The 26588-nt window shown below is 34.0% G+C and overlaps 1 protein-coding gene across 1 annotated transcript; it reads left to right on the top strand.

The window, feature by feature from the left end:
• The first annotated feature begins 17783 nt into the window (after nt 1-17783).
• Nucleotides 17784-23268, top strand: LOC120073777 (calcium-dependent protein kinase 28-like). The gene is made up of 12 exons (XM_039026615.2): nt 17784-18750; nt 19638-19768; nt 19979-20020; nt 20228-20339; nt 20426-20504; nt 20621-20790; nt 21045-21171; nt 21318-21433; nt 21529-21636; nt 21713-21775; nt 21934-22107; nt 22641-23268. Exons 1-12 carry the CDS (start codon nt 18355-18357, stop codon nt 22770-22772), a joined length of 1650 nt encoding a protein of 549 aa, XP_038882543.1. The 5' UTR covers nt 17784-18354; the 3' UTR covers nt 22773-23268.
• Nucleotides 23269-26588: the final 3320 nt, after the last annotated feature.

The following is a 26588-nucleotide window of genomic DNA, read 5'->3' as shown; positions in this document are numbered from 1 at the left end:
CGTTCAGTCTCCAAGATAGCAACACACGAACGCTCGAACACAATGATCGCAACACAGCACGATCAACAACGAACACCACACGAGCAACGCGAACACACAACGAACGGCCTCCAAAACCTTGAACTCAGTTGAGTTGAGTGAGGACACCACCACAATGGCTACCTTGGTATTCTCGGTGTGAGAATCAAGAAGTGTGGGCTCTATGTGGACTTGGTTAAAGGAAGAGACTAGAGGAACAACAATCGTGTAGACGATTGAGCAAGTGAGAGATGAGAAGAGTCTATCGTATAGACGAATGCTCAATCGTGTAGAAGATGACAATCCATCGTATAGATAATGCCCTGTGATCGTTTAGTTATGACCAACTGAGTGAACTATCGTATAGTGGCACTCCACGATCGATTAGTCTCTCTTTCAGCTATCGTTTAGTGAAACCAATTCACTTGACAGCATTCCGTGAGTTCTTTCCGAGAATAGCAACTCTCTTATAAATTTAGGAAAACATTTTTCTTTTTATCTCACGGTTACCATAAAACCACCAATAACCTCTCACTCAATTGGTTATTAGAGAAAAAGATATAATTATCCAATAATTAATATTATTATAAATATATATGATAACCAACTTACCATATTATATTTATAGCCTATAGTTTTAATATTTTATCTCATGAAACATATAAACCATAGTTCTTTTTCTATTTTATGGCACTTAATGTAAATCACATTTACATTAATCCTCCACTTGATGTATCTCATACATCACACCCATCATATCATATATAATTGAATTTCCTTTAGTCAATTTGTACATTTCAAATCAACACCAATAACTGATTCTCAACTTGAATCCATTGAGCTACCAAGGGGGCCTTATGGACCTGTAGCTTGAAGCTCCAACGGTACGTGAATAACTGACTAAACTCTTTAGCCACGGGATCCACCATCTGTTAACTGTTGGGCACTCCACTAAAGACCGGCAGCTGTACTCTCCTTACTATAGATATATTTTGTGTCCATATCAACCAATCAACAGTGTGATATCCTTCATAGATCGCTCGTAAATACAGCTGGGCCAATTAACCGTTATGCCCCTGTAGTTACATCTAATTCCTTAAGTACCACTGATCCCTCTAATGAACATAAGTCATAATCCTACTATGACTGAATCCTCTCTTCCAAATAGAGTCTGTGGCCACTATGTTCAAGACCCGGCATCAACCCTTAAGGGAGCAATCTATATACTTACCCCTGCTTCGGGGAAGGAGTGAATTCCATCTCCCAAATCAAGAAAATCTCCAAAAAGGTAGGCATGTTGAGCTGGCAATCTGGCCACTCTCACCCATACTAATCAAAGGACCGCCCTTAAAGGCAGGAGTTCCCAAAATACTCAGGATTAAAGTCATGTCACCTATGGTCGTTTAGAGGCCCTCAAAGACAGGAGTTCCCAAAACACTCAGGATTAAGGTCATGTCACCTATGGTTATTTAGGGGAGATGTAAGTCTCAAATATCAACGATGTTATATAAAGAGACTATTCATCTTGTGGTCCAGTCTTATACAAACTCTTTGTATAAGACACCCCTGCTCGCATATCTCCACATGAATGGTCAGGATCTACCATTTTTAGTAGTTCACAACACTTGTAAACCTCTACAAAGCTGGTCGTATCCGTAGTGTCACCAGGATCAGCTATCCCTCATAAATCCTTATACTACAGACCTTTTTAGGTTATCACTTAAGGCATGATCCACTTGTATATCTCATAAACATACTTAGGTTTACATACAATAACCATGGAGTAATGTGAGTGGAATCATTGACATATCATATACATCTCATCCTCCCACTGAGTATTTTACAACCTAGGGTTTAGTTTGTGGAATCATTGACATATCATATACATCTCTTCCTCCCATTGAGTATTTTACAACCTAGTGTTTAGTTTACTTAGAAAAAAACACGGCTAAGGATTTTAACTAAGTGACTTTTTAGGTTTTCCCAAGAGTAACTTTTTCCTTGGATAGTTAAACAACTTTTGATCATCATCCATTAAACTCTTTAACAGAGTCTTTGACCAATTGTCGCATGCTTATAGAAAATCTATCTAATTCACCTTTCTAGGTAGGTTCCCAGGTAGAGGTGTTCCATTTCCATCAGCTTAAGTACCCCAACATAGACAAAACCTACCTTAGACAAAAGGACCTTTATAGATAGATTTAAAACAAATTTAATCTTTTATGCCAATCAATTTAATCCTATTAAACTGATTTTAAAAGATTAATCTAGGTTATTAGTGTCATGCTCAATGCATTGTTCATTCATTGCTACTTCTTTTATATAACGCTTATACAAAACAGAAATGAAACAAGCAAAACATGTTTTCATACACCCTTATACTATAATGCTTATAATATAAAGATGATGCACGATAATGCTCACTGCATGCACAAATATAACCCTTATATTTTCATGATGCATACGTATGCTTTCAAGTAATTTCTTCATGCTAGATTATAACTTTTATAATATATGATGCATGAATAATTGCACAACCTAAAGTGGGTTTCAAACTATATGTCAAACACGTTTCCATATAAACACCATACATCACATGTATAATAAACAAATGTTGATGAACCGGGTAAAATTGCCTCAAATCCTCAAAACAAAAGCTAACTATTACAAAACCAAGGAATCTTCAGTTCAAAAAGGCGAACCGGGTCTTGAACCGTCCGGGCAAAGCAACGCATCTCCATTCATCGTGTACTAAACACCCGCGGTCGTCTACACGAAAGAACAAACGCTTTGCTTAATCGTTTACCAACGCTCCCAAAACTAAACGATCGTTTAGCAACGATCGTATACCTTTTTCAATGCAATGAAGCACGAGGTACGCAATCGTCTAGCGCGCTGTGCACAACGCAAGCCTTATACATCGTTTAAATGACAACGATACGATGAAGCATGATCGTATAAACGATCACTGAGCAAGCGCCTTTGTATCATATATCGTGTGATCGTGTAGTCAGTGACTATGTGATGAGCATGCTAACTACACGATCATTTAACGCGTGCCTTTTACTAAACGATGAGCATCAAATGCTCCCATTCGATCGTCTACCTCCAGCATCTACGCAATCGAGCAACCAACGCTACGCGATAGAGTAAATGATTTACCCCATCATTTAGCATTAGCTAAACGATCGTTTAGTAAATACTAAACAACCATATAAAGAAAGCTACACGATCGTTTAGATAAATCCCAATAATCGTTTACCTGAGGCTACACGACACGACCAACTCTTGAGAACCGCATCTCCGTGCTTTGAAACTTCATCACGAACGACTCGACTAACTCAAACTCTTTGAATTACAGACTCAATTGCATGTTAGTTATGCCCAAAAACATAGGGGCCCTTACAAATTAACACTTTGTAATTTAAAGAAAGCTTTAAACAGAGGCAATTAAACCCGTAAACATCCATTAACTCCATCCATAAAAGCATTTAAAAATTAAACACAAATGCAGAAAACCCACCATGACTGTAAAAAAAAGTTCAAAACAGAAGTGAAATTTGGAATAGCAGAACAACCTGGCTTTGATACCAATTGAAAGAAATTGGACACGAGGATTTCCATGAGCAGTGGAAGGATCTTTCCAAATTTCAATCATATATGAACATACACAATTACAGTCATAAACGAAAACAATAGGCTATGCGCAAAACAGAAATTACAGCATGTTTCTCTAAAGATCAAGGGAAGGAATTAACATACCTTTGAAGACTCATCTTCAAGATCCCTCGATCACGAACGCTCGTTCACAACAAGAAGGCAACCACGAACGCTTGAACAACACAACCGCTACACTGCACGATCATAGCGAACTCGAACAAAGAAATCACCAAGGTCACAAACACTCCGAACACTAGGAACGGCCTCCACAAAACCTCGACTGTATCGAGTTGAGTATGACACCACCAAAAAGGTTACCTCGGTATTCTCAGTGTGAGAATCTAGAGTGTGGACTCTATGTGGACTTGGTTAGAATATGAGACCAGAGGAGGACAATCGTGTAAACGATTGAGCAAGTAAGAGATGTCAACGCCTATCGTATAGGTCGATGCCCAATCGTTTATCAAAAGCTATGAGATCGTCTAGTTAAAGCTATGCAATCGTTTAGCTCATCGGCTAGCTGAGTGTCTATCGTGTAGGAACACTCCATGATCGTCTAGTCTCTCCAAGCTGTCGTTTAGTAAATCTTATTTACTTGACAACCTCTTTCGTGAGAACTTTTCGAGAATGGAAATCTCAAATCAACATTTTTAATAAATTTAGGAAAATATTTTTCCTTTTATCTCACAGTTACCAACTTACTATAATATATTTATAACCTATAGTTTTAATATTTCATCTCATGAAACATATAAACCATAGCTCTTTTTCTATTCCATGGCACTTAATGTAAATCTCATTTACATTAACCCTCCATTAGATGTATCTCATACATCAAACCGATCATATCATAGATAATCGAATTACCTCTTGTCAATTTGAACATTTCAAATCAACACCAAGAACTGATCCTCAACTTGAATCCATTAAGCTACCAAGGGGAGCTTTTGGACCTGTAGCTCGAAGCTTCAACGGTACGTGAATAACTGACTAAACTCTTTAGTGACGGGATCCACCATCCGTTAAACTGTCTGGCACTCTACTAAAGACCGACAACTGAACTCTTCTTACTACAAATATATTATGTGTCCATTTTAACCAATCAACAGTGCGATAACCCTTCACAGATCACTCGTAAGTACAGTTGGGCCAATTAACCGTTATGCCCCTGTAGTTATATTCAACTCCTTAAGTACCACCAATCCCTCTAATGAACATAAGTCATAGTCCTACTATGACTAAGTTCTCTCTTCAAAAGAGAAGTTGTGGCACTATATTCAAGATCCGAAATCAACCTTTAAGGGAGCAATCTATCTACTTACCCCTGCTTCGGGGAAGGAGTGAATTCCATCTTGTGTAATTGAGTTCCCAGCTCCAAAATCAGACAAGTCCGCAGAAAGGTAGGCATGTTAAGTTGGCAATCTGGCCATTCTCACCCATACTAATCAAAGAACCACCCTCAAAGGCAGGAGCTCCCAAAATACTCAGAATTGAGGACATGTCACCTATGGTTGTTTAAGTAAGATGTAAGTCTCTAGTACCAACGGTGTTATATATAAAGATGAATCATCTCGTGGTCCGGTCTTATACAATCTCTTTGTATAAGACACCACCGCTCGCATGTCTCTACATGAATGGTCAAGATCTACCATCTATAGTAGTTTACAACAATTGCAAACCCTACAAAGCGAGTCGTATCTGTAGTGTCACCAGGATCAGGAATGCCTCATTAATATTTATACTATATACCTATTTAGGTTATCAATTAAGGCATGATCCACTTGTATATCTCATATACATGCTTAAGTTTACATACAATAACCATGGAGCTGTGTTTATTGGATATGAGTAAATGCCAAAATAAAATAATGTTTATTTTAGTCATAAACAATGTGTATAATTACAAACAACGAGACTCCAGAAGAATTAGAACACCAATCCAAACATATGAGATATGGAAAATGGACGTCAAGACTGCCTTTCTTAATGGTAATCTTGAGAAGACCATCTACATGGCTCAACCAAAGGGGTTCCTAGTTCCAGATCAAGAGCAAAGAGTTTGCAAGATTAATAGGTACATTTATTGGCCAAAATAAGCATCTCGATCGTGGAACATTAGATTTGACAGTGCGGTCAAGTCGTTTGGCTTTAATTAGAATGTCCATGAGCCTTGTGTTTAGAAGAAGATCATCAACAACTTAGTAGCTTTCCTCGTACTGTATGTGGATGATATCCTACTTATTGGGAATGATGTAGGGTTTCTGACTGACATTAAGAAGTGGCTAGCTGCCCAGTTCCAAATGAAAGATTTGGGTGAGGCACAGTATGTTCTAGGGAACCAAATCATTCGGGATCGTAAGAACAAGAGGTTAGCCTTGTCTCAGGCATCGTACATCAATCAGGTACATGATGCAAGATTCCAAAAGGAGTTTATTACCCTTCAGGCATGGAATCGTTTTGTCTAAGGATCAATGTCCTAAGACACCTCAAGAAGTTGAGGAGATGAGACGGATTCCCTATGCTTCAGCCATAAGAAGCTCAATGTATGCAATGTTGTGTACCAGACCTGACATTTGCTATATAGTAGGGATTGTCAGTCGTTATCAGTCCAATCCAGGATTTGATCATTAGACGGCGGTTAAGACGATCCTCAAGTATCTTCGGAGAATGAGGGACTACATGCTCATGTATGGAGATAAGGATCTGATCCTTATAGGATACACAGACTCTGACTTTCAGACCGATAGAGATTCTCGTAAATTTTCATCGAGATAGAGACTCTGAGTGGGAGGTTATTGGTAGTTTCTTGGTAACCGTGAGATAAAAGAAAAAATGTTTTCCTAAATTTAGGAATGTTGAATTCATAATTCAATTCTCGAAAAGTTCTCACGAAAAAGTTGTCAAGTAAATAAGATTTACTAAACGATAGCTTGGGGAGACTAGACGATCGTGAAGTGTTTCTACACGGTAGACATTCAGCTGACCGATGAGCAAAACGATCCCATAGCTTTAGCTAGACGATCGCATAGCTTTTGTTAAACGATTGGGCATCGTCCTATACAATAGGCTTTGACATCTCCCACTTGCTCAATCGTTTACACGATTGTTCTCCTCTAATCTTATCCTGTAACCAAGTCCACACAGAGCCCACACTCTGGACTCTCACACCGAGAATACCAAGGTAACCTTTATGGTGGTGTCATACTTAACTCGACACTAGTCGAGGTTCTGTGGAGGCTATTCATTGTGTTCACTGTGTTCGTGATCTGGGTGATCATTGTGTTCAAGATTGTTGTGGATCGTGCAGTGTAGCAGTTGAATTTTTGGAGCGTTTGTGGTTACCGTCGTGCTGTAAACAAGCGTTCGTGATCAAGGGAGTTGAATATGAGTCTTCAAAGGTACGTTAATTATTTCCCTTAATCATGTTGTAATTTCTATTTTGCGCATAGCCTGTTGTTTCCGTTTGTGACTATAATGTTGTTGTTCATATACGAATGAAATTTAGAACGATTATTCCGCTGCTCATAGAAATCCTTAGTTCCGATTTCCTTCATAAACCACATACATCTCATGTATATGAAACAAACTTTGATGAACTGGGATAATTAGCCTCAAATCCTCAAAACTAAAGCTAACTATTACAAAAGCAAAGAGTCACCGGTTCAAACAGGCGAACCGGGTCATCGTCCAGTCAAAGTCTGCGTCTTCACTGATCGTGTACCAAAATCCTTGCTATCATCTACACGAAAGAGTAAACGCTTTACTCAATCGTTTACCAACGCTTCCAAAGCTAAAATATCTTTTAGAACCGATCGTATACCTTTTACTATGTGATGAAGCATGAGGTACGCGATCGTGCAACACGCAACGCATAACACAAACCTCAAACGATCGTCTAAACGACAACGATGCGGTGAAGCACAATCAACGATCGCTGAGCGAGCGCCTAAGTATCGTATATCACGTGATCATGTAGTCAGTGACTATGCGATGAGGCATGCTAACTACACGATCGTTTAGTGCGCATGTCTTTTATTAAACGATGAGCATCAAATACTCCCACTTGATCGTTTACCTCCAGCGTCCACGCAATCGGGCAACCAACGCTATGCGATAGAGCAAACACTTTACCCCATCATTTAACATTAGTTAAACTATCGTTTAGCAAATACTACACGATCGTTTACCTTAGGCTACATGATACGACTAAATCTTGGTCTTCTTCCTCACTGAGAACTGCAACTCCATGCTTCGAAACTTCATCACGAACGACTCGACCAACTCAAACACTTTGAATTATAGACTCGATTGCTTGTTAATTATGCCAAAAAACAGAGGGGCCCTTAGAAATTAACACTTTATAATCAAAAGAAAACTTTAAACAGAGGCAATTAACCCGTAAACATTTATCAACATCCATCCACAAATGCATTTAACACTTAAACGCAAATGCAGAAAACCGACCACGACTGTAAAAGAAGTTCAAAACAGAAGTGAAATTTAGAATATCAAAGCAACCTGGCTCTGATACCAATTGAAGGAAATCTGACATGAGGATTTTCATGAGCAGCGGAATGATCGTTCCAAATTCTATTCAAAATTGAACTCTAACAATTATAGCCAAAAAACGAAAACTTACAGGTCATGCACAATACGAAATTACAGCATGCTTTAAAATCATCAAGGGATAGAATATCATACCTTTGAAGACTCATTCTTCAAAATTCATTGATCACGAATGCTCGTTCAGTCTCCAAGATAGCAACACACGAACGCTCGAACACAATGATCGCAACACAGCACGATCAACAACGAACACCACACGAGCAACGCGAACACACAACGAACGGCCTCCAAAACCTTGAACTCAGTTGAGTTGAGTGAGGACACCACCACAATGGCTACCTTGGTATTCTCGGTGTGAGAATCAAGAAGTGTGGGCTCTGTGTGGACTTGGTTAAAGGAAGAGACTAGAGGAACAACAATCGTGTAGACGATTGAGCAAGTGAGAGATGAGAAGAGTCTATCGTATAGACGAATGCTCAATCGTGCAGAAGATGACAACCCATCGTATAGATAATGCCCTGTGATCGTTTAGCTATGACCAACTGAGTGAACTATCGTATAGTGGCACTCCACGATCGATTAGTCTCTCTTTCAGCTATCGTTTAGTGAAACCAATTCACTTGACAGCATTCCGTGAGTTCTTTCCGAGAATAGCAACTCTCTTATAAATTTAGGAAAACATTTTTCTTTTTATCTCACGGTTACCATAAAACCACCAATAACCTCTCACTCAATTGGTTATTAGAGAAAAAGATATAATTATCCAATAATTAATATTATTATAAATATATATGATAACCAACTTACCATATTATATTTATAGCCTATAGTTTTAATATTTTATCTCATGAAACATATAAACCATAGTTCTTTTTCTATTTTATGGCACTTAATGTAAATCACATTTACATTAATCCTCCACTTGATGTATCTCATACATCACACCCATCATATCATATATAATTGAATTTTCTTTAGTCAATTTGTACATTTCAAATCAACACCAATAACTGATTCTCAACTTGAATCCATTGAGCTACCAAGGGGGCCTTATGGACCTGTAGCTTGAAGCTCCAACGGTACGTGAATAACTGACTAAACTCTTTAGCCACGGGATCCACCATCTGTTAACTGTTGGGCACTCCACTAAAGACCGGCAGCTGTACTCTCCTTACTATAGATATATTTTGTGTCCATATCAACCAATCAACAGTGTGATATCCTTCATAGATCGCTCGTAAATACAGCTGGGCCAATTAACCGTTATGCCCCTGTAGTTACATCTAATTCCTTAAGTACCACTGATCCCTCTAATGAACATAAGTCATAATCCTACTATGACTGAATCCTCTCTTCCAAATAGAGTCTGTGGCCACTATGTTCAAGACCCGGCATCAACCCTTAAGGGAGCAATCTATATACTTACCCCTGCTTCGGAGAAGGAGTGGATTCCATCTTCCAAATCAGGCAAATCTCCAAAAAGGTAGGCATGTTGAGTTGGCAATCTGGCCACTCTCACCCATACTAATCAAAGGACCGCCCTTAAAGGCAGGAGTTCCCAAAATACTCAGGATTAAAGTCATGTCACCTATGGTTGTTTAGAGGCCCTCAAAGACAGGAGTTCCCAAAACACTCAGGATTAAGGTCATGTCACCTATGGTTATTTAGGGGAGATGTAAGTCTCAAATATCAACAACGTTATATAAAGAGACTATTCATCTTGTGGTCCAGTCTTATACAAACTCTTTGTATAGGACACCCCTGCTCGCATATCTCCACATGAATGGTCAGAATCTACCATTTTTAGTAGTTCACAACACTTGTGAACCTCTACAAAGCTGGTCGTATCCGTAATGTCACCAGGATCAGCTATCCCTCCTTAATCCTTATACTACAGACCTTTTTAGGTTATCACTTAAGGCATGATCCACTGGTATATCTCATAAACATGCTTAAGTTTACATACAATAACCATGGAGCTTTGTTTATTAGATATGAGTAAATGCCAAATAAAATGACTCTTATTTTATTCATAACAATGTGTACAGTTTTACAAACTACGAGACTCTGGGAGAATTAGGACACCAATCCCAACAAATTACATGAATAGATATTCACGTTTGAATTAGGTGTTTTTATCAATTTAATATTTGATATTAATTATTATTATTTAATTAATTAAACTTGTTTAATTGATTATTTAATAAATTAAATCAATTCAATTTTAAAATTTTCAATTTCATAAATTGAATTTAGATTTTATTTAATTGAATTTTGTTTGTAAATTAAATTGAATAAAATTAAAATTGAAAATTTTGAAAAATTGTTTTAAATCCATAGTGGATTTTTCCCAAAATGAACACCTAGCCCACTTATTTAGTGATATTTGAAGTATCAAATAGTTAATTAATTGATTTTGCATGTTCAATTTGATTAAATAGCTCAGAATTCATTTGAATTTTGGCATGCAAAGGAAATTCTGAAATTTTTCTGTAGAGAACTTGGTTTTCTATCTAACCCTCCATTCCAATCCAAATTTCCTCTCAATTGGAGTTCCACCATCCAATCCAAGACTAAGATTAGTATAGAAGACTTTTGTGGAGGTCTACTACAAAACTTGAAAGAGAATTTCGTGGAGAAAACAAGGAATTTGTGGAAATCATCAAAGGTATTCAACTTGAAACCCTAATGAAAAAATTGTGAACTTGCATGCTTGTTTCTCAAATTAATGGAATTAGAGTGCTTAATGATTCTATTTTCTTTCGTGTTATGCATGTTTACTCTATCAAGAAGGATGTCAAAACAATCCAATATATCCATTTGTTTTTATAAAGAAATCACTGTCATGATTTGCTATTATAACTGTATATGTTGATGATTTAAATATAATTAGAACTCATGGAGAGCTTTCAAAGTAATAGAATATCTTAAGAAAGAATTTGAGATAAAAAATCTCGGAAAAACAAAATTTTACCTTGGCTTACAAATTGAGCATTTAGCAGATGAGATATTTGTTCATCGGTCAACTTATACAGGAAAAGTTTTGAAAAGATTTTATATGAACAAAGCACATCTATTGAACATTCCAATGGAAGTTCATTTACTAAATGTGAAGAAAGATTTTGACCTTTAGATGATAATGAAGAACTTCTTGGTCCTGAAGTACCATATCTTAGTGCAATTGGTACACTTATGTATTTTGCTAATAAGATAAGACCAGATATTATATTTTCAGTAAAATTATTAGCAAGATACAATTTTTCTCCAATTAAAAGATATTAGAATGGAATTAAGTATATACTTCGTCTAAGGAACGATTGATATGAGTTTGTTTTATTCAAATAAACCAAATTTTGATCTAGTTGATTATGCAGATTCCAGATATTTATCTGATCCACACAAAACTAGATCTCAAATAGGTTATTTGTTCACGTGTGGAGGAATTGCTATATCATGACGATCAGTGAAACAGACCATAACAGTCACTTCCTTAAATCATGTTGAAATTCTTGCAATTCACGAGTCTAATCGAGAATGTGTATGGCTAAGATCAATGACTCAGCACATTCGTGAAATATGTGGTTTGTCTTCTAGTAAAAAGTCTTTCAAGGATATTATACGAAGATAACACAACATGCGTATCACAAATCAAAGGAGGATATGTTAAAAGAGATAGAATAAAACATATTTCACTGAAGCTTTTTTACACTCATGATCTTCAAGAAAATGACGGCATCACTGTACAACAAATTTGTTTGAAAGATAACTTGACAGACTTATTTACAAAAACATTATCTACCACAACCTTTGAAAAATATGTGCACAACATCGAAATACAGCAACTCAGAGATCTGAAGTGATGTTTTCATGAGTGTGAGCAAATATATTTATTAAAAAGTATAAATTATATGAAATATATACTCTTTTCCCTTCACTAGGATTTTTTCATTTTAATGGGGTATATTTTATATATATAATAGACATATAAAGGGGAGTATTATAAATATTATAATAATAATAATAGATGTCTATTAGTGTCATGTTTAGTGTCCAATACCAAGTGTCATGTTTTCATTAGCACATGTGTTGGTCATGTGTTATTCAACCACCTATGCATAGTGTCCAAGTGTACCACTTCCTACCTGCAAAATTTTCTATAAATAAGTAGTCATTTATGAATTTTGTAGATACACATACATTGATTGAAATTCCATGAATTTTGGAGAAAATAGAGATTTTTGGAGGAATTTTCTATTTTCTATAATTTTCTTTATTTATTCTAAATTTAGTTATTTAGTTATTTTTATTTATTTATTTATAAAATTATATTTTTTCGATACTATGTTTCCATTGCGTATCATTTTTCTCTTCAAATTCACAACACTAACAACTATCATTGATTCATTCGTATATATTTAGCCTAAAAAAGAAATTGAAAAAAAAAATCCACCGTCAGGAATTACTTTGAAGCTTGGAAAAGCCAAGACTATGTTCACGCGGAAAATATGATGACGTGAAGTGTCCAAACCAACCCTTTGATATACAAAAAAGAAGAAAAGCCCCTTTGTCCTCTTTAGTCTTTTCACCTTTTGGCTTTCTGTCACACTGACACACGGATTACTTGCCAAGTTAACCGACATGACATGTCAGCTTCTAGTTAGAGTCAATAAAGACACCTTTTTTGTTCAAACTTCAAACCAAACGTCCACACTTACTCCTCCACACCGCCTCCATTTTGTTTTTTTACTTCTTTCAACTTCTACCATTTATCCATAATTAAGGTCGTGTTTGTTAAGCCCATTTGATAATCATATAATTGGTGTAATCAAATTATTATTCTTTAATTAAATAATAATTTATTAGTTTAATCTATATATTCTAAAATTTGTAACAAATTAATTTATATCATAAATTTTCTTTTATCAAAATCAAGTATTAATTATTATTATTATTATTATTATGATGTAATAACTTATTATTTAGTTTATAACAAAATTTGTTCTCGAATCGTTTTATTGATCTATCTGTATAAAAAAAATTACTATATCATAAAATAAATCATAATATACTAAGTTGTTACAAATTAAAAAGTACAGTAATTAAATTGTTATTTAAATTTAATGATTAACTTATAACAAATTTGAAAGAACATTGACTAAATGGTTACCCAACTAAAATTTATTGACTAAATTGTTATTTTCATGAAAGTTCGAAACTAGAAGTGTTTTTAGCCTCTTCTAACTTCAATATTTTAAAGTAGTTATATTTATGTCATTTGTATATTCAAAATTCTTCCTAGTTGAAACTAGATAACTTAAATTTGTATTGAGCAATTTTTAAAAACTAAATGAGTTGTTTGGAGTGCTGAGATGATATAGGATGTGAGAAATTCTGATGTCTAGAGAGTTTTGATGTATGAGAAGTTCTGATAGAGTATGAACGATCGAGTATGTTCAAGCACTGAGATGATATACGATACACAGAAAGAAAATGACGGTGAGATACAAAACACGTTTCGAAAATAGACCCACAAACAACTAAAATCGGTGAAATAGGATAATGAGCCTCCAAACACTGTGATGATATAGAATGTGGGAATATATAATATCATGTTGGATCCCAAACCGCCCCAAATAGATTTTCAAATTCATTTTGAATTATTTCAAGGAGTCAACCACGTTATTTGCACTATTAAATTTGTATGAAGATTTGATTTCAATGCTGGTAATTATTGTCCTAAAGAAAATCATGTTTACTTGTAACACTATTTAATAATTTTATATTTTATTATAGAAGTAAATGGCAATTTAAGTTCAAATAGTGAGTTTTAAATATTTGTTCCCCTTCCCGAGTGTTTACACATGTTTTTTATTGGGTAAACATCTAACCATTTACATTCAAACACGTTTTTATTAAATTATTAGAAGGTTAGTTTGGGGTGGAAGAAATCAAAGTTGGGAAGAGTGTTGGGTGGGGAATCTTATGGCTCTATTTCTTTTAATTAATTAATTAATTAATTAACTTTGTATAGAATTATAGTTAAGCTGCAAAATCAAGAAAGTGGAGCTGTGATGATGAGTTGAAAAATGAAATTGAGTTGGCTGATGATGATCAAAGGCAGTGGAGAAAAGGAAGCAAGAAATTAAAAGTATTAGGTCTCAATTGATATGAGTTTATGGATGAATAGGGTTGTTAATTAAAGAAGGAAAATAAAAAAACCCCTTTTCCCCCTTAGGTTTTGAATATAGTTTTTATTTGTTTGATAAACTTTGAAATGTTATACTTTTAATTTTAGTCATTGGATTTTGAGTTTGATTTCAATTTGATCCCTAGTTTTCAAGATTTATATTTTTTAACCTCGATATTTCATTGAATAGTCACTATCAACATTTAGTATTAATGTATACTAATTAACTTTTAAAAACTATAATTAATTAAATTTCAATATTTTCTCATCACTACTAAAGTTTAGCTTTAAAATTATTTAAAGATTAAGGATTAAAATGGTAACATTTTGAAACCTAAAAACCAAATGGGAGGACCAAAAATGTATTTTTTTTTCCTTGAGTAAAAAATTTCCATATTTTTCTAGGTTTTCCTTTAGTTTATTCACATATAAAATTAGTCAATGGTATGTACTTTAACAAGTTGAGCTACATTTATGGTGATTAGATGAAGAGATTAAAAAATGAATTATCACTAAATAGATTTTCCATTTTTTTAGATTTTTCAAAATCTGGATTGAAAGTCATCATCCATGGACATATTCTATCCTCCTCACTGCTTTATCTTCTAAATCTTTCTTTTTTTTTTCTTCTACCGTACTAAAAAAAGACAATAAAAATTTATGTCTTATATATGCATTAATGTAAGAAAACATTAAATATGTCAGTGACCGATAGGACATAAAATTTGAAAATTCAGAAACATGTTAAACACTTTTAAAAATGTTAAAAAGAGAAAGTAAACGTGTAATTTAACATTAAATTTGCTTAACCCACAACCTTATGGCTTAAACCATGCAAGTCCATTGAGTGAAACATTAGTGACATCCTCTGGAGATTCAAGTTCCTATCTTCATTAGTCTCATTTGGTAATAATTATTTGTCCTTGTTTGACAAACATCTACTTTTATTTGTGGAAAGTATTACAAAGATCAAGGGAAAAAAAAAACAAATAAACAGCAATATGTATATAAAATACTATAAAAGACTTGAAATTTGACTAGAATAATGAAAAATGAGGAGCAAAAGAGAGAGAAGAAAGAAGACCAAGTCAGCATTAGACCAAAAAAAATCCAGCTTTGAGCTTTGGACATTGACTACCAAAGAAACATCCAAGCAAACTCCTTTTAGTTCCGGTGGGTGTTTAGAGCAATTTTTCCCTCTTACTCTTTTCACCCACCCTCCACGAAAAAAAAAATTCAAAAATATTATTAGAAAATGAAAAAGAAAATTTATCACCTAACAAATTATAGTTGAAAGATCGAGCGAGATGAGGTAATATAACTAACTACGTTTCTTTTTTTAAATAGCTCTTTTCAAGTCCGACATATTTCTTTATTTAGACTGAATTTCATTCTTTTTTTTTTTTTTCTCTCTAAAAAATTGTTTCTGCCAGCCTCAATCTCATAGACCAGCCTATTCTAAGGTTAGATTTTTTTAACTAATTAATTAATTATTTAGTTAATGCATTTTATTCTTTTTTTCGCAAAAATCCATTTTTATTTTGAGAAAAAGAAAGAATGATGAGTAAGAGCAAGAACGTTTATTTTTAATTAAAGTCTAGATTTTTCTGTTTCTTTTTTTTTCCATAATATTTCTAATAATAATTTTAATAAAAAGAATGGTAGGTTAATGTACTATTTTAGTCTTCATATTTTAGTTCATATAATTGAAAGTTAAACCACTCAAAGCAAATGTGAAGTTATTTTCGAAATTTATAGAAAAAAATGGTAATAAATAACAAATAGTTTATTTCTTTTTTAAAGAATAAACAATAAGCTAATAGTGGGGCCAAATTTAAAAATTTATAAAATATATAGAGAGAGACTAAACTTTGGCCATTAAAAATATATACTAAAGTTGAACAAATTTTAAAATATAGAGTCAAAATCTATGAAGCATAGATATTTCATGTGAGGCAAAGAATCAGTATCAGACATGTATCAGATACCGATACTTTCCAGATATGTATCTGACACGCGATTTGATGTATCTATTTCTACGTGTACTTTTTCTTAAAGAAAAAAGGCAAGCAACTCATTTAATGTTTTCTAATCTAAAACGAGGCAACCTATTTAAAAAGCTCACTACTCGAGTCCAAAACTAAAAAGAAAAATAAATAAATAAATAACGGACCAAACCCTAAACTAAAATCATCTAATCTCCATCTTCACATTTGAGTCCCCACAAAATCCACCAAAATATAAACTATTTGGATATCTTTAACAATTCAATGAAGAAGTTCTTCATTTATCTTCATACTTCTCCCTCCAATCTTCTTCTTCTTCTTTGCAATATGAGCCACTTTTCTAATGCATTTTATTAACTATTGTACTTCAACATCTTAGATATTGATTCTTTTGTATTACATTTCAGTGTTTATATTCTATTTTGTGCTATTGTTATTAACTTGTATGCTAAATTTATTTATATCCTAGATTTTTTTAAAGAAAAATAAAATGTATATTCAATGTATCAGTATCCTCGTTTTTTAGAAATATATATTAAAAATAATATAAAAAATGTCGCATCCTTAGACGTATCCGTATCTTAGTTTTTTAGAAATTATGAATCTCCGTATCCGATTGTATCCGTATAGTATAGTCGTATCTGTATCTATGTTTCATAGGTCAAAATGATATTAAAACTTAACAGTAATAAATTTAAAAATGATATTAAAACGGAAAGTTATTTTAAATGACAAAACTGTTGAAAATATTTACAAACATAGCAAAATTTCACAGTCTATCAACGATAGACTACTATATTGTTAAATATTTGGGTCCATTTTGTTATATTTGAAGACTCATGTTAAAACCTACTAATAATAATAACCATGTATTAAAAAAGCAGTGAGGGATAATTTTGAGTCCACTAGATGGATGACCAAAAAACTAGGTGAAAGAAAACAATGCAATGATTCAATTTTTTAAGAAAATGTCGAATGACCCTTTGCGACGTCAAATTCAGGTGAAATTACCGCACGTGTAAAAGCAATTCGCTCTTACTCACTTACTCACAAATCACTATGTCTCTCGCTGTCAGTCGTCTCACTCTCTCTTCTTTTTTCATTCACAAAGTACTATGTCTCTCGCTCGTCTTGCTCTCTCTTTGTTTCCTCACAAAATCACTCCTTTCTCTCGTTCTTGTTCATCGAGGTTGATCGCGTCGGAGCTGCTCGAGTGGACTTGTTATGCCAGCAAAGAAGAAGAAGAAGTGCAAAGGAAGATTTCTCACATCGAAAAAGAAGAAAAAGAAAAAGAAAAAGAAGACAATACCGTAACTTCATATGGTCATGACATCAACAAACTTATCATTTGACCATTTTTTAAAAACTTGAGTCATTTATCATGTAAGACGTTTAGAATTGGTCTTTTGGAGAATAATGTCGGTAATTTTCTTTTCCCATTTAGATTGTGAATTGATCCTTATTTTTGTAAGAACATTGCCTGCTAGGGTTCAAATTTGCTCCCGTTCTTTCCAACACATTGGGAAAGAAGGGGAGGGAAGGAGGGGGAATCAGATAACATTTACAGCTGAGTTGTGAAAATTGATTCTTAATATAAATTGAAAATGGTTGAGAATGATGATGAATTTTGATTCTTCCTTTTTCTGTTCTTAACCTTTCCCAGTTTGTTTTTTCCTTTCTTTTTTCTTCTTTTTTACCTTTCTTCAAAGAAACGAGGAAAAAGAGAAATTAATCTCATTGACCATCACCTTCATCCCTCTCTTTCTTCTCTCCTTCCTGCTGTCTGCCCAAAACTTTCCTCCTCAATATCCATTCTTCATCTCTCTGTCACTGATTACGACTATTTATTCAACTCCAATGGCTTCTTTCCCTGAAACCTTTTGATTCCCCCGCAATATTTTTGGGTAAGGGAAAATAATGGGTATTTGTTTTTCTGCCTCCAAAGTCAGTGGTTCCAATAGCAACACCAATACCACCGCCGCCAACCACCACCGGAGAGGGAGCACCGCCAACCCTCAATCGAGCACAACCAATACTAAACAAGATGCTTCCAGAAATCAAAATCAGAAGAAACCCAATGACAATCCCAAGCGGAACAGTCAACAGCTTAAGATTAAGGAGAAAAACGCTTCGCGGCGGCAAAGCGGGGTGATTCCTTGTGGGAAACGCACCGATTTTGGGTATGATAAGAATTTTGATGAACGGTACACGATCGGGAAATTGCTTGGACACGGTCAATTTGGTTATACGTATGTAGCAATTGATAAAGCAAATGGGGATCGAGTTGCTGTTAAGAAAATTGAGAAGAATAAGGTATTGTTTCTTATAACTTACCACGTATGTTTTTCTCCCTCTTAGTTTGTTCTTCGTTTTTGTGATTCTACGACCTTAATTTAGGCTTGCTTTTTTATCTGCATTCTGGGTTGAATGTCCCCTACAATATCGTTTGGAAGAGGGGTTTGAATTGAAATTGCGAGCTCGCCAGGTTTAATTTGTTAATTGAACGATTTTTCAGAGTAATGGAGCAGGAAAGCAAGAACTTCCTCTGATGGAGGTTTTGAATTTACCAATTTGGTATATGTTTTCTCTGTGTGGGGTTCGATACCGATTCATCGTCTCCCAACATTTGCCTGACTTTATAGCAAGGGCAGCCTTAACCCTGTCATCGCCATGGCCATAAAGAAAGTAGTTGCAGAATTACCAGTTTTGCAAGATCACGACTTATGTTGCGAGGAACCAATTTTCGGATCCTTGAAAATTAATCTGACTTACTTGGATTGGATAGACTTCTTCGCACAAAAGATTGAGCTGTTCTAATTGGATGCAGCCTCTGTCTGAATCTAAGAGTCATGGTTTTCTTTGTTTATAGCTGAGGATCAGACTCTTCTTATCATCGTTAGTTCAATAGTTCTTCCTTAAAGATGCAGCTGTATGTTTCACTGACGGGTGATTTCTGAAGAAGAAAGGAACATATTTGTTTCCATTGAAAATTCTTCATTCGGGTTAATTAGGCAAGATTCAGAATGCTTGTGCTCATAACTGTGTACCTAGTTTGCAACCTTTTAGAACTGTATGGTCAAGAATAGGAGTTCAGCTGCAAATAGCTTTTGGGTCAGAGAGTAGTCAACTTTTAGTTCAAAGTGCTTCTTATGCTGTTTTCGGGTAGTGTTTGATAAGGAAACTTCCTTATGTTGTTGCAGATGATTCTTCCCATTGCTGTCGAGGATGTTAAGAGGGAGGTCAGGATCTTGCAAGAACTTACTGGCCATGAGAATGTGGTTCAGTTCCATAATGCATTCGAGGATGACTCATATGTTTATATTGTGATGGAGTAAGCCTTTTCTTTTGGTCTTTCTTTCGTCTTAAAAAGCACCATATTTTCGTTGGAGAACTCAACGTCCATCCTTGTTGTGTCCACTCTTGATCTTTATTTCTTATCGGTGGTTTCTAGGGAAAAACAGAATCTGTCTGGAAAATGTATTTGCTGTAGTTCCTAATGATTTACATGTTCATCAATGCCCTTTTTGACATTCTCTATCAGGTTATGTGAAGGCGGTGAATTGTTGGATCGGATATTGTCCAAGTAAGAAATGTCTAGCTTTATCGTAATTTTTCATATGCATTTCAGCTGATGATTTTTTTGTTCCAAAGTAAAAATAAACTTTAGTTCCCACATGTCCAGTTGCAAAATACTTCACAATTGTCAACTTCATTTTTTTCTTTGTTTCTGTTTTTGCTCATCATTGCTTGTTCAATTAACTTTCATATCTAAAGAAAGTGCTTGAAGCAGGAAAGATAGCCGTTATACCGAGAAAGATGCAGCTGTAGTTGTTAGGCAAATGCTGAAAGTTGCAGCGGAGTGTCATTTACATGGCTTGGTACACAGAGACATGAAACCAGAGGTAAAATAGACCGCATTCATAATTACAACCATGCTATTTGTATCCTTCGTGAACTTAGTTCTCACCTGTGACTTTCTTATATGTAGAACTTTCTTTTTAAGTCAGCCAAAGAGGACTCCCATCTGAAAGCCACCGATTTTGGCTTGTCAGACTTCATCAAACCTGGTAGGAATGAGAATCTGATGAGATGTTCAGTATCCTATAAGTATATGTACACTCCAAAGTTCAAAAAGAAAAAAGATATCTTCTATGCTTCCTCTTATTTTTGGTATAATATGCAGGGAAGAAATTTCATGACATTGTCGGTAGTGCATACTATGTCGCCCCTGAAGTTTTGAAAAGGAAGTCAGGGCCAGAATCAGATGTCTGGAGTATAGGGGTGATCACATATATTTTACTTTGTGGGAGGCGCCCTTTCTGGGATAAGACAGAGGATGGCATATTTAAGGAGGTATGGTGCATTTTATAATCTGGTTCCTACAATTAGTTTTATTTTTCAGATGTCTTGTTTTCTTCAGAACAAGATGAAATAGCTTGTGGAATTAGCAATGTTCTCTTGTTTTAGTTGGAACCAATGAGATGATTTTGGATTCTGCCATTATTCAACTAGCTTTTCAGCTGGATTATCTGTGGAACCTTGAGGATGAAGTGGTCTAGAATTCACCCATAAAAAATTAACTCATTGTGCCTGTATTTTTCTAATAGGTGTTGCGAAACAAGCCTGATTTTCGGCGGAAGCCATGGCCAAGCATCAGCCCTAGTGCTAAAGATTTTATAAAGAAGTTGCTTGTAAAGGATCCCCGCGCAAGATTAACTGCTGCTCAGGCACTATGTAGGTCTCACATTCCCTTGCTAAGCCCTATATAAATTATTTTCTGTCTGTATTTTAGTTGCTTGAGTTGTGTATGTTATTATTCTCCTCTTCCTTATGAGATAAAATCGTTTGGATTGAGTATCTGATTTTATTTAACTTTCCAGCTCACCGATGGGTTAGAGAGGGTGGCGATGCATCAGAGATCCCTATTGATATATCCGTTCTGAGTAACATGAGACAATTTGTGAAGTACAGTCGTTTGAAACAATTTGCTCTGAGGGTAAGGCAATGCTTCTTTGTAGGCATCTTTTAAAACAGAAAACTACTTGGTCTCTTTGCATCCATTTCTCCTTCTAATGATTATTTATTGTGAAGGCATTGGCTAGCACAATCGGTGAAGAAGAGCTTGCTGATCTGCGTGATCAGTTTGATGCAATCGATGTGGATAAGAATGGTTCAATCAGTCTTGAGGAAATGAGACAGGTAAGATAGTAAATTTAGTCACACAAACACGAGTTCTTTCTTTTCTCTAACATAATTGGTGATCGTCTATGTGCAGGCTCTTGCTAAAGATCTCCCATGGAAATTGAAAGAATCTCGTGTTCTAGAAATTCTTCAAGCAGTAAGTATACATTTACCATTTCTCACCACCATTCTATGAGAGTGATGAGAAAACTTTGTTAGCTTTTTGTTACCATTGGGTTGCTTGCTTGGTATATCTTCCCCGTCTCTTCTCATAATTGAAGCATGCAACTTAAGTAGTTTATATGGTTGATGCAGATCGATGTCAATACCGATGGCCTTGTCGATTTCACAGAATTTGTTGCAGCTACATTACACGTCCATCAATTAGAGGAACATGACTCTGTAAAGTGGCAGCAGCGATCACAGGCAGCTTTTGAGAAATTTGACATAGATAAAGATGGATTTATAACTCCAGAGGAACTAAGAATGGTATGTTCTAACTTTTCTCCCCCACTTTCTTCTGGTTTGATTCCCACATTCTAGTCTTAAGTTTCCCTTCCTAAGCAACTGGTTGTTTAAAATGAATTGGTGGTCACCTGTCTTCACATTGGGAAGGTCACGATGGCCTTTAAACAATGCACAGATTGTCTGTAAACAGATTCTTCAGCATACCCTCAGCCCGGATGGAGTTCTTTGCATCTGATTTTACGCCACATAACATTTTTTCGGGAATTAAGTACTTTGACACAACCATTGGCCTTCTATGTCTAAAGTTTAAACCGTTCTCCATAGTGCAACGAAACGAAAACCTGTCATCTCATGAGAGCAATGACCTCAAGAATCTGGTTTTAGATAAAAGTTTGCTTCATTTTAGTTGTGTGATAAATCCAACACAAATAGTCTAGCTTGTGGCATTATTGTAAGCCAACATAGTTCCCATACTGAGCTCTTTCTGCTTCTCTCGTACAAACTTTTTGTCTTGTTTTTGCAATGTTCAAACATAATCTTCTTGCTTTTTGCAGCATACGGGCTTAAAGGGTTCCATTGATCCACTGCTTGAGGAAGCAGATATTGACAAAGATGGTAAGATAAGCTTATCAGAATTCAGAAGACTTTTAAGAACTGCGAGTATTAGTTCAAGACCTCATATTTAGAGCTTCTAGTCCCCAAAAGTCCCCGAAGATGTAGATAAGAATGCAAAGTTGGGAAAATATTGGAAAGAGGGGGATCAAATAAGGCAAATTTCAGTCATCTTTAAGAATTTTTACTTGCTGAGAGACCTCAGGAGCTCGTTTGACCGTCTCTTCTACGAAGTTATCGATGCCGAGCTTATACTCCAACGGTTTTTTTTAGGACTGTGAATACGTTTTATATGGATATAGAGTTACCTTGGATCTGCTCCAGTTGGTGTGGAATGTATTGTAGTCCTTTGTGTTGCTGGGGTTTCTTGGTTTGTGCAATGGAAATGGCTTATCTGATTACAAACTCTTAAAAAGAAGAATTTGATGGAATGAATTTCCTTGATACCAGTTTGCCCACAACCATCTTTTTGGAAAAGGAATTGTGTCTATTCGTACCTGTGGTTTTGCTATTGTATTATCAAGGACTTGTTTTTTAAAAAAATAGATTTTAACATATATTCTTATTTAATTTCTCTAATTTATTGTAAAGATCCAATTACTTTTGAAGGTTCTTTATTTTTTACTATTTTAGGTATTGAAATTTTAGATCATTTGAAGAAAGAATAATTTTATTTTTAAAAGAAAACAATCATGTATGAAAATACTATACTGGATTAAGCTAATACCAACATTTAACCTGCAAATTTAGCTTCTAATAAACTATCTTATGAAGATTTATCTTTTAGAAAAAAGATTGTTAAATTACAATTTGGTCCATATAGTCTTGAAAAAGAATTGCCCCTGTTTTATAATTAGGTTTAACAAAAAAATTATAAATATTTTTTTAGAAAATTTTCATACAGAAAAAATGTCAAACTATTTAAAAAATAGTAAAAAAAAAAAAAAAAAAAAAACACTGTTAATCAGCCTTTAGAGAAGATTAAGTTTTACTATTTGTATAAATAGTTTTCTTTATTTTTTATTTTTAAAAATCTGGATGAAATTTCAAAATGCTTCTGATGTGAGCTAACTATTCAATAAATAATTTTGTACCTTGATTAAATTTGATTTTTTTTTTTTTGTGAAACTTGATGGGAAAATTAAAAGGATATTGTCCTTTTAGAAACTATTTAGGAAAGTATTGTTGTTTTCAAACTATTCGTAAAAATATTGTTGTTTTTCTAATTATTTGTAAAAATATTGTTGTTTTCAAACTATTTGTAAAAAAATTGTTGTTTTTTTTTAAAAAAATAAGTTGAGAGTTCAAAATTCGACTTAGATTAGATCGAACTTTGAACCCTCAACCTTGCCCTTCAATATTATTATTTTGAGTCTGTTTAATTATCGACCGAAGACCTTCCTCTATCAAAAGATCGTATTTCTAAATTTTCATAACGTCTCATGGAATTCCTTCCAAAGCTTGTTGAATAATTTTTACGGATTCTGTCATCTCAACAAGTCTGACTAAATAACGAGCTAATGAATCTCCTTCTTTTTGCCACTGAACTTCCCAATCAAATTCGTCATAACACTCATTTGATGTGTTAAAAAAAAAATATGTATTGGAAGAGAGTAAGAAAGAGGAAGAGTAAGAGAGAGAGTGAGATTATGAGAGAGAACGAGATTTTGAGAAAGAGCGAGATTTTGAGAGAGCGAGATTATGCGAGAGCGAGATAGCGAGATTTCGATAGAGAGCGAGAGTATCCGTACAAATTTTTCTTTTTTTTTTCTTTTTTAATTATTACACATTCCACTTTCTTCTTTCTTTCTTCCTTCTTTTTTTTTAAAAAAATTTTCCATTTTATAAAAACAATTTCTAAAAATATTTTATTATTTTATTTAAACTCTAAAAAGAATAAATTAAAAAAAACAATATCTCATAAAAATAAAAAAATGATTATTAGCTTTTTTTCTCATTGGTCATATATATATATATATATATTTATAGAAAGTAAATAAAGTGAAGACAATTATGAGTGAGATCCTCCTCATGAGCGAGATCCATTTCTTTGACAAACTGTCTTCCTAGCGATACTCACGAGATTCAGTCCACATTTCTAGCAAGATCCTCAACCATTTTTTAACAAACTGTGATGCTCACGAGATTCAACCCACATTGTTAGTGAGATTCCCTTCTAGAGCGAGATCCTCATCACAAAATTAGCTTCACCCACCTATCTTCCTTGTTGAGGGTTGACGTTTCGACAACCCTAGTTTTTCTTTGTTTTTCGAGTTCTCAACGTTCGACCTCTAACCCTCAACTTCTAGCCTTGAACTCCCAATATAACAATATTTTTCTAGTAAGTTTCAAAACAACAATATTTCTCTAATAAGTTTTGAAAACAACAATATAAATATTAAAGGTCTGAAACTTGATCACCATATATTTATTAATTAATGAATTATTGATGACTCATCTCTCCACGTAGGAAAGGTACTTTGAATCTATGATTCAAGAAATTTATTCAATTCGTAACCACTACGTGGGCGACTGCGTGTGGCCTGTGGTTAAATAGTGTCATAATAAATGCAATAATCAATGATGATAATAAACAAAAATGTAAACAGTGATTTACCGATATAAATTCTAGATATGGCTGTACTCTAAATTGACGTTTGTTTTCTCCACTATTTTCAACTCACAATTTTAATTAATTTGCATTAAAAAGGTATGACATTGTACTTTTATATTCATTTTGTCAAAATGGAATAGTATGAAAATTTAAGTTTGAATAAACCATATTTGGTCTATGATTAATAATTTTAAAAATTAGTGTATAATATTAAAAAACAAAATCACAATTGAAAGATTTGGATATTCATAATTCTTTTTCCAAATATTGTTAGTTCTCTCTAACCGTATATATTAGCATGAAATAAACGTATTACATGTGTTACAACAAAAGTTCGAAATATCAATATCTATTCTATATAGATGCCAATTTTATGAAAATATGGTGGAAATATCGATATCAATGAAATTTCAAGAAAAAAATATAAAAATTGGTTGAAATTATTATAATTAATTGATGAAACTTCGATCGTGACTTAATTAGACTATAATTGACCATTTTTAATCACAATTTCTATAAGGCAAGACCACATTTAGATGTTTATTGTAAATGTTCGTGTAAATGTTGATGCGATAATAGAATTTTAAAAATAAATGAAAAATAATTACAAAATAATATAAAGTTTAAGAATATGTGTGGGGTGAAATGATGTAAAAATTATGAAAGTTTTGGATGGTTAAAGATACATGTTATTTTTTTGTGATTTTTCAAATTCAATATCTTTAAAGATGAAAGTTTTGGATAAAAAATAAAGTTAAAAATTGAAAAAAAATTAGGAATTAAAAAAAGTAATACACAAAAAGGAGTTAATCCTTTATCGAAAATGACATTGATGTATGAAACTATAAAATTGTGCATAATCATGACCATAAAATTGAAAAACTTGAACAAACCTAAAGTAGTTAACTTTTTTAAAAAATAAAAAATTTCTATTTCTTTTTTCAAAATGTCGAAATTTCTTGAACTTTTCTCAAAATTTCGTTGAAATAGGAAGAATTGGAATATACTTGAAATCTCAAAATGTTCTTGAAAGAAATTTCCAAATTTCATCGAAAATGGGGGAATATAAAATTTTGGAGGCCATCAAAATCTCAAAATTTCGAGATTTTGAAGGAAAATTTTAAACCATAGTTATAACTCCATGACTATATTGACAACTCAAAACATTGTTTTAAAAGTAGTTTTAGCATATTCTAAAGTGATTAAATCACTATTGTCATGTTCAAGATCATTTCAAAACATGTTTTTAACCCATCGTAATCAATTTCAATGGAAA

Source organism: Benincasa hispida, chromosome 3, assembly GCF_027475165.1.
Source record: "Benincasa hispida cultivar pf3 chromosome 3, pf3_genome.v1.1, whole genome shotgun sequence".
Taxonomy (NCBI): Eukaryota; Viridiplantae; Streptophyta; class Magnoliopsida; order Cucurbitales; family Cucurbitaceae; genus Benincasa; species Benincasa hispida.
The sequence above is the reverse complement of the archived record's forward strand: the minus strand, read 5'-3'. Positions and strand labels throughout refer to the sequence as shown.